The 10,253-nt window shown below is 41.3% G+C and overlaps 1 protein-coding gene across 1 annotated transcript; it reads left to right on the forward strand.

Annotated features, from left to right (window-relative positions):
* Window positions 1–226: 226 nt before the first annotated feature.
* On the forward strand, window positions 227–7,323 carry LOC115088197. The gene is made up of 2 exons (XM_029596223.1): window positions 227–3,088; window positions 5,259–7,323. The coding sequence occupies exons 1-2, from the start codon at window positions 1,084–1,086 to the stop codon at window positions 5,264–5,266; spliced, it is 2,013 nt and encodes a 670-aa protein (XP_029452083.1). The 5' UTR covers window positions 227–1,083; the 3' UTR covers window positions 5,267–7,323.
* The last annotated feature ends 2,930 nt before the right edge of the window (window positions 7,324–10,253 follow it).

The raw sequence follows: 10,253 nt of genomic DNA on the forward strand, positions 1-10,253 counted from the left end.
GACCTGCGTCTCCAGGAAACAACGACTTCCTCTTTTCCTTGTTTCTTCTTATATATTGTCTTTGTATTCCTATCAATAAATTTGCCTTTTAGATCAAAAAGCTGTCTGAAGGTGCTTCCCGAATACCAGCAGAAAACATATGGTCCTTCGAGCCGGAAAACGGAAAGGAAAGCCTAACGCCTGATGCGGGTATCGCGGGCTAGCACACCTTCAGGGATACCTCATTGCCAGCATCGAAGGAAGTGAGGGTGCCGTTGATCGGGAGCGGAAAACTGCCCTGAAGCATCCTGAATCTACTTTGAGATTTTTGAGCCCTGAAGCACTTCAGTAACCACTTTGAGGAAGTAAGTCTTACTCTCAAAGAAAAGAAAAAAAAACTGTTCATTAACTTTTATTATCTCTCCACCAATATCTCCTAGACCTTAGCGCGCACTGCTATCTGGCAGATCTTGTACAGTACCAATCAATAAGCCAAGTTGAATACTGCGACACACCACCTGGGACTTTTTACCTGGAACCCCCGAGGGAACACGTACAGGGACGGAGTGTCAGGTGGATCCAGAAGCGGGAATACGTACCGCCAGAAATAAGAAGCCTTCAGATCCAGCATTCCAAGGAATACGTACTTGGAGCTGGCCACACAGTCTGGAAAGGTAAGTAAAAACTTGTCTTATACGAGTGAGTCATAGGTTTTTCCGTTAGTGTACTAATAAGTTCGAAAACAATTGGCAGACTTGACGCTGCCTTTTGGCCCTATCCCGGTTGTTTCGGCGGTAACGCACTGGAGCCCAAGTAATTTTAGTAGGAACCGGTAACCAGTCGAACGGAACGAAAAGGAGTAGATAGGTCTTTAGATAGATAGTTAGATAGTTAGATAGTTGTCTGCAGGCTGTCTCTCCCTGTCCCGCTGTGAATACCTTCGTGTTTGAAGAAGTACAGCACACCGGAAGCGTGAATTCACGGTACGGTGAAAACTACAATTAAGGTAAGGTTGAACCACTCTTTCTCATAAGGGAGTGGCTACACAAATTTATTGTTAATACTTGTGTCGTAGTTTGGTCTGCAATATTGAGAGATCCCAAGATGGTAGGAGAGGCTAGTGAGTTAAGTCCTTTGGACAGAGTTATTGCTCTGCATAAATCTACTGAGCAATTGATTCGTAAGTGCCATTCTAAGTGGGTAAAGTGGGCGGAAGAGGATGCCTTCCTCGCTTGGCCAGCAGAAGGCTCCTTTGACACGCCATTACTTGTACAGCTCATGACCTATCTGGAAAACAAATATCGTAAGTCTGGGAAAGAAGCAAAAAAATTGGCAGACCATGTCCAAATTCATAGTTGGTTTGTCATGACCAAAGCTTTCCTAGAGAAAGAGGAAGAAATTAGTAAGAAAAGCATGCCCCCGCCCCCTTATAGCACTACAGATGCTGCTTCCCAAATGTCCGGTACCAAATGTCTGGTGCAGAGTACAGGACCCTTACCACCTTTAGAGGAGGTGGTAACCGCAATCGGTTATTCCCATTTAATCCCCACAGCACCGGCTGAGGTGAAACTGCAAAACAGTCCCTCGGTACAGGAAATGCCTATGTCTGGAACGGTTAAGGTCGAAGGTACCTTACACTGTGTTCCTGTTAATGATCCCTCTTCGCAGGCTACACAAGTGGCCAAGGCAACTAGTGCAGCTGAATCTGAACCCAAGTCTGAACCCAAGTCAGAGCGTAAGCCTCCAGTGCTTACCCCGTACCCTCGTTTGATACTGACGACAGATAATCCTGATCCAACAGCTCCAGTGTCGGAGGTAAATATCCCTGCTCCACCTCCCCCGCACATACATGCACCACTGAATCTACACATAGATTCACCCTTGTTCAACACTGAGTTAATTGACAAGGTAAGGCGGCGAAGGCGACATCTCGCCCCTGAAGATGAAAGACATGAGACCACGAGAGTTCTTCCGGTCTCTGCCACTACTATTCTCACCCCAGCGCAGTACGTGACAAAAATGGAACAGTCTGATATGTATGTTATCATCTGGCTTGACATGTTACATGGCTGGACTCTTGTTTTGAGCCCACAGATGAGGGTATACCCCCTCCAAGGGTCTCTGGAATCTGATGATATGAATACAGCTAGGAGTGCCATAGTGGACAATCCAGACCCTTGCTGGTCAGTTAGTCAATGGCAATACATGAGAGATGGTTTAGCAGTTTGGGAGAAATATGAGGGACAATTTCCTGACATATCACAGAAAACCCAGATAACCCAGGCCCCATGGGGAGAACGTAAGGATAAAAAGATCTTCCTGCCACCAACCCCAGTAACAGACGCGTTACGTGCGCTGCCCATAGTCACCAAAACTAGCTCTGATGGAGCCCCACGTCCAATTTATATCCCATGGACTTTCACAGACATGCACACCATACTTTCTAAGCTGCCCCTGCTCTCTCGAGGTGCAGAGGGCTGGATACAAGCTTTGGAGAAACACACAATAGGGATGCAACTAGCATTAGGAGACGTTAAAGCTCTTTTTGCTCAGACACCTGGTTTGGAACAGAGTGCTGTATGGTCTCGATGTAAGAGATCCCAGGTAATGCAAACTCAGTGTTATGATGGGGATTCCTTTAACCCCCACAGACCTGATGTATGGGAGGCCCTTCGGCACCTGTACCCCAAACAGAGAGATTTCACCCGTTTGTCTGCAGCTCGGTGGAACCCAAAAGCTACATCATTTGATAATCATTTACACTCTTTTCAAGAAGTTTTCAGTCAAGAAATGAATGCTCCCTACAATGAGCCTAATTCACTTCCTTTTTTCTGCCATATGTTTTTGCAGACCCTGCCTGATAAATTGCGGTTAGCTTTGTCTTCCGTGGTAGGCATAACTGATATGTACTGGACTCAAATGCACAATCAATTCTTACACCATGTGCGGAAGTTTGAGGAAGCTAGAGAGAAACCACAGGAAGAGCTGATGAAAGCACAAACTAAGGTCTGTGCCCTGCAGCTTAAACAGCTTCAGGAACAGAAAACTGATGAACAGGACAGAAGGGCAGCAGATAGCCAGGATTGTTTTTATCAATCCTACGGTGATGGTCAGTATCAGAAAAGAGAATTTCAAGGCAGAGGTAGGGGACGCCCAGCAGTCCGAGGTCAGAACACAGGACCCTGGGATTGGGAGAAAGATAGAGAAATATGGGAACGAGAGGAAGGCAGATACACTCCAGATTGGCCAACACCACAACGCCGTCTACCAGACGTGCAGTGTTATCAATGCGGACATTATGGTCATTATAGTAGGGATTGCCATTATCGACGTAACAACAGCTTTTCGTCCCCAAGAGGGAATATTAGAGGCAGATATGCTGCAAGGGGGGGACCGAGTAGACCCCCACCTGACAATAGGCCACCACCACCACAATTTGACCCTAATAACTGGAGGAGCAGTGGCAGTCGGAGCCAATACGCCCCTCCATCACAATGACGCCAGGCTTTAATAGCCAACATACATGTCCCCAGATAAAGTGAGTTCACACCTATCAGAGAAGGTATCTGCTTATGTAGGACCTTACATTGCCACCTTAGTGAAGCTTGGACAGAACACAGTGTGAACTTAATATGAAACACAGTTTTAAATGGAACCACATTTAGTAAGACCATCCTTTAGGATGATCTCCTTATTCTGAGCCTTATTTTTATAGCTATTGCTTGCTTTACTGCAATATTCATTTCAGGACAAAGAAGCTAAAATAAGAATTTGCTTACCTAGGATATTTGTGTACATAAGACCAGTAAATCCTTGCCAGCCTTCCCGATGTCTGTCATGTAAGCCGGAGTGACACGCGTTGTATACAGGAACCCCCGGTATATAAAACCCTCCAGTATATAAAATCCAAAAATAAATAGATATGTCTCTATAGACTTTGTCTGACTAATTACGTGCTGTCCCTACTACTGAAAACAGCAGCCATGCACTGGGATCAGATGCATGTGGTCAGTCAGTTGTTATCTGATTGAGAACTTTTGTAGTGCCATCACAGATGTTTAACGCCCTAAAAGTAACAAGGTGGACAGATATAACAGGTTGCTAGGCTTCCCATGTTAATTTATTTACTGGTCTTATTGTTCAAGCTATTAAGATTTATTTGTGTTACCATTTGCAGGTATATTTTAGTATAAGCATTTTTAATATAAGTAAGTTAATTTTTAAATGGTACCATATAGTTTTAAGTTATAAGTTTAAGTTCCTCTTTTCAATGCATTCACATTGCAATTTATTTTTATTAAGGTGATCACTTTGCGCATGCGATACCTTCCTCTTACAACATGTTATTTCCTTTCTGCTCTGAACTGTACATTTGTGGTAAAAGAGGGATCAAGGGGGGGAGCGAGATACACCTCCCACCAATTTAAATCCCTTTCGCTCTCAACTTTACATACTGATCCTTTATTACGTTACTGACTTCACATTCCTTTAATACTGAACTTGAGTACTGACAAGAACATATACTAGTGTTAGAATTTAGAGACTGAGCTGCTGAATTATGATTCTGAGAGGAGAATTATGAATTTGAAAGGACATTTTAACTAAAGAGTCAAACTGTATCTTAACAGAAAAAAAAGGGGAAGTTGTCTCTTGCAAACCTGCAGAGTACAGCTTATCTGTTCTGCCAGCACTAGCTGTGCTACGAACGGAAGAAAGAGAAAAAAAAAAGGAGAAATAGTTTCTAGTTTAAAATGTAGTATATTTAAGTATTAATTATTTGATATTTGAGTTCTAATTATTTTAATTCTTTGATATGACACATTGACTATAAGCTCAGAACATTATTGATTAAATTTATTTAATATTATTGGTTGGAAATCTATATGTACAATATTTGTTAATTTGATATTTCAATTGTATGCTAGTATTTACTTTTCAGGTCTTCAAGGACTTCTACCTTTTGGATAGGACTTCTACCTTTTTGACAGAATTCTAAACTTTTATTTTTCATACACATTTTTGAATTTTTGATTTTGGATCCACTTTTCTTTTGATACATTTTTGATATGAATTTTGAGCTCATATTATATGTTATCTGTTGTCTGTCCTATGTGAAGACGACATTGAATGTATATTTGAAGGATGGATGAGTATGTGTCAGTCTAGTGTGACATATGTTTAATGTAATGTCTGAAATACGTGTTATTTGTGGTTTAGCTTACCGCAGATGACTTTTCTTTAAATGCTTAATTTGCTTTTATGCTACTTTACCATATTAGGTATCTGAAACTATTAAAGAAGCACATATCCTCACTAGGCCGTGATGAATGAAAAGTTGATACATCTCACTGAAAGCGTGAAAACAACATTTATGGGACTCACTCCATTCTTCCCATCCCTACTATGGAAGTCTCGGCCTTAACATAGAATTCATCTTCCACTCATCATTGAACTTTACTACTCTTGCTTGATTATATTTTGCCTTTATGTTGTTGTACTCTACATTAATGCAGTTCTCATGATTGTGTGAATTTTATTGCCCTGATCAGATTAGATCCATTCCCAATTATTGTCATCTCTTTAACTGTTATGCATTACACCACAATATGCTTTGTCAAATGTCATTGATAATTGATTGCCATATACTCCAAGCCCATATGCCATTCTGCAAATGCCATGATTTGGATATCTACATACATCTACATACACCTACATGTTACACACCACATTAATTTAAAATACTAAAGTTTTGCTGCTATTCCCAGTTCTCTCATATCCATTATATGATTAATTAAGATGATCATTCATCCCTAGGTCCCATAGATAACTGGTTTGACTTACCATCTATGATTTCATTATTGCTTTCCACGTTATATTCATCTCCAGTTGCTACACTCTGCCCTTCCTAGTCCAGACTTGTTCAGACATCTGCGTGTCAGTGACAGGCCGGTGCAATGTGCTGCAGCATAGTTTGTCAGTTCAGAGCCTTCACGCCGTTCTTAGGCAGCTCATGTGAATGGGCTGTGCAGACAAGTATGTCCTCTTCAATTTGAGTACATTTAGTAAGTTTAAAGGTTTAATGTAGTCCCAAATGTTTATATAGTTATTCTTGGTAATTGAAGACAGAATTATGACATTCATTTGATTTCCCTATTCTTAAACATCACATTTAGTAGAGCTTGTAAGTACCATCCCATTGGTTACAGAGATTTCTTATCCCTCATCCATATTGATGTCTCCTTTGACATCCTACTCCTAATTTAGATTTGAAGCATTTGTTTATATTCCCAAAGTGTTCAAATGCATGGTAGGCTAAGACATAAGTAATAGTACTTCCAAGCATGGTTTTGCTTCTATTAATTAATTCCAACTATTGCTTCTGCTATGTCTCAAATACTCTCAAGTTACTCTCAAGTTGCTGCAGTTCGTCAACATCTAATGATGAGCATGATTGAATCTCCCTCTGAAGCTAATGAGTGAGATTTTCTAAAGGATAAGGTTGTATTTTCACAGAATTTGGTTTAATTGATGGGAAACACAGTTTAAAGTGGCTTACATTTCTAAGTGAGTTTGCAATGGTTAATTGTGAGAATGAATGAAGTTTGTTATTTTAATGGCCTAAGACATCATCCTGCATTACTGTGAAGACAACTATGAACTCCTATACCATATTAAAGGAAGCCTTTCATTTATCAGCAGCAATGTTACCTCCTCAGGCTGTTATGCTTAACGATGACGGGTAAGCACCAGGTAGCAAATCATTAGGATTGCGTACCCTGGGCAACCTAAGACAGTGGCATTAACCCTGAGTAGAATGATGGATTATTGCCTCAACCATTCTAACCATTCATTGACAATCAATAATCAATCATTAAGTGAATTAATTGATTTATATGCTGCTAATAGGACCACATTACAGAATCTTGGATCAACTGGAAGAAGGCCAGAACAATACCTGAATGAAGAATGAATGTGAGATTGAATGACAATAAAACAAAATACAAAATGAGTATACCTGAACAATTGTGATTGTGAGTGTGAGTTGTATAAAAAGAATGATTCAACACCATAAAGAATATGGAAGCCATTTTTAACAGTCCAAAAGGTGAGTCATACTAAATTGATGCTATGACCATTTCAATCCTGGAAATACAATCTCAGCCTTTCATTTGTGAATCGTTTCCCAACGATTCAAGGGGGGGAATGTATATAGGCCTTGAGCCTGAATGTGTATTTCCTGATTCTGCTGGCAACATATTCCACAACCATGTGCTTTGGCAAAGCTCATTACCGGAAGAAGGCAACACCCCAGAGACGGTGCCTGATTGGACAATAAAGCAACGTTCATAATTGGATATTGACTGAAATTAATACACCCAGGATGTGCATCAATGTATTTCTATTGGACAGTGCAAAAAGTTTAAAAACTCCAGCCGAAGAGCTCCGCATCTGAGAAGCAAGCTGATTACCCAGTTGACACAGACCTGCGTCTCCAGGAAACAACGACTTCCTCTTTTCCTTGTTTCTTCTTATATATTGTCTTTGTATTCCTATCAATAAATTTGCCTTTTAGATCAAAAAGCTGTCTGAAGGTGCTTCCCGAATACCAGCAGAAAACACAGTGGAGTGCCTCAGGCATCTATACTTGGACCGGTGCTTTTCAATATATATATATGATCTGGAAAGGAATACGACGATTGAGGTTTTCAAATTTGTGGATGATACAAAATTGTTCAGAGTAGTTAAATCACAAGCGGATTGTGATACATTACAGGAGGACTTTGCAAGGCTGGAAGATTGGGCATCCAAATGGCAGATGAAATTTAATGTGGACAGGTGCAAGGAGTTGCATATAGGGAAAAATAACCCTTGCTGTAGTTACACGATGTTAGGTTCCATATTAGGAGCTACCACCCAGGAAAAAGATCTAGGCATCATAGTGGATAATACATTGAAATGGACAGTTCAGTGTGCTGCGGCAGTCAAAAAAGCAAATAATGTTAGGAATTATTAGAAAGGGAATGGTGAATAAAATGGAAATGTCATAATACCTCTGTATCGCTCAATGGTGAGACCGCACCTTGAATACTGTGTACAATTCTGGTTGCCGCAACTCAGAAAAGATACAGTTGCGAAGGACAAAGTAGAGAAGGGCAACCAAAATGATAAAGGGAATGGAACAGCTCCCCTATGAGGAAAGACTAAAGAGGTTAGGACTGTTCAGCTTGGAGAAGAGATGGCTGAGGGGGGATATGAGAGGTGTTTAAAATCATGAGAGGTCTAGAACAGGTAAATGTGAATCGGTTATTTATCTTTCGGATAATAGGACTAGGGGACACTCCATGAAGTTAGCATTTAGCTCATTTAAAACTAATCAGAGAAAGTTCTTTTTCACTCATCGCACAGTTAAATTCTGGGATTTGTTGCCAGGGGATGTGGTTAGTGAAGTTAGTGTAGCTGATTTTTAAAAAAGTTTTGAATAAGTTCTTGGAGAAGTCCAATACCTGCTATTAAGTTGACTTAGAAAATAGTCACTGCTATTAGTAGCATCAGCAGCATGGAATAGACTTAGTTTTTAGGTACTTGCCAGGTTCTTATAGCCTGGATTGGCCACTGTTGGAAACAGGATGCTGGGCTTGATGGACCCTTGGTCTGAATCAGTTCTTATGTTCTTATGTTCCTTTTCCCTGGGGATATAATACCCTTCTGGGAGAAGGGCCAGCTTTCTGAGGCTTCTTCCCCTTGCCAGCTCCTACCCTTCTGGTGATTACTGTTTTTGTCTTCTTTTTTGCCTTTGGTGTCTTAAGGCTTCCCTTTTGGGGGAGAACAAAACTGAACAGGGCTGGGACCGGTCCTGTTCAATATCTTTGTGAGCAACATTGCGGACGGGATAGAAGGTAAGGTTTGTCTTTTTGCGGATGACACTAAGATCTGCAACAGAGTGGACACGCCGGAAGTAATGGAGAGAATGAGATGGGATTTAAGGAAGCTGGAAGAGTGGTCGAAGATATGGCAGCTGACATTCAATGCCAAGAAGTGCAGTGTCATGCATATGGGAAGTGGAAATCCGAATGAACTGTATTCGATGGGGAGAGAAAGGCTGATGTGCACGGAGCAGGAGAGAGACTTTGGGGTGATAGTGTCTAATGATCTGAAGTCGGCGAAACAATGTGACAAGGCGATAGCTAAAGCCAGAAGAATGCTGGGCTGCATAGAGAGAGGAATATCGAGTAAGAAAAGGGAAGTGATTATCCCCTTGTACAGGTCCTTGGTGAGGCCTCACCTGGAGTACTGTGTTTAGTTCTGTAGACCCTATCTCCAAAGAGACAGAGACAAGATGGAGGTAGTCAAGAGAAGAGCGACCAAAAAGGTGGAAGGTCTTCATCGAATGACTTATGAGGAGAGATTGAAGAATCTAAATATGTACACCCTGGAGGAAAGGAGGAGCAGAGGTGATATGATACAGACTTTCAGATACTTGAAAGGTTTTAATGATCCAAAGACAATGACAAACCTTTTCCGTTGGGAAAAAAATCAGCAGCACCAGGGGTCACGATTTGAAGCTCCAGGGAGGAAGACTCAGAACCAATGTCAGGAAGTATTTCTTCACGGAGAGGGTGATGGATGCCTGGAATGCCCTTCTGGAGGAAGTGGTGAAGACCAGAACTGTGACGGACTTCAAAGGTGCGTGGGATAAACACTGTGGATCCATAAAGTCTAGAGGACATGAATGAATGTGGAAAAAAAGAATTTCATTCACAAAAAAGCAGGGAGTAGCTTGCTTGTTATGGCGGTTACTACCCCAAACCAAATAAGCCTGATACTTCACTTTCAATGCATATCCAGCATAGCTCTCTGCTTCAACGGCAGGGGAGAAAGACTGATACTTCACGCATATCCAGCATAGCTCTCTGCTTCAACTGCAGGGGAGAAAGACTGATACTTCACTTTCAATGCATATCCAGCATAACTCTCTGCTTCAGTGGCAGGGGGAATGAAGAAAAGTGGATCTATATTCAGACAACAACCAACAAGGACTGAATTACATAGTCTGGGTAAACAAATAAGCATGGGTGTAGCTTGCTTATTGCGGCGGTTACTTCCCCTAACTAATTAAGCTAGATATTTCACTTAGATGCAGCATTAATGGTGCTGGTGGAAGGGAAATAGAACCAAAAGGTTACTAAGAGCCAAGAGTAACAGATAAGTATGAGGAAAAAAAAAGTGTGAAAGTTGTTTGGCAGACTGGATGGGCCATTTGATCTTCTTCTGCC

This window comes from Rhinatrema bivittatum, chromosome 3, assembly GCF_901001135.1.
Source record: "Rhinatrema bivittatum chromosome 3, aRhiBiv1.1, whole genome shotgun sequence".
NCBI lineage: Eukaryota > Metazoa > Chordata > Amphibia > Gymnophiona > Rhinatrematidae > Rhinatrema > Rhinatrema bivittatum.

Excerpts from the sequence above, each read along its gene's own strand:
- LOC115088197 (XM_029596223.1), top strand. The coding sequence starts at position 1,084 with ATGGTAGGAGAGGCTAGTGAGTTAAGTCCTTTGGACAGAGTTATTGCT.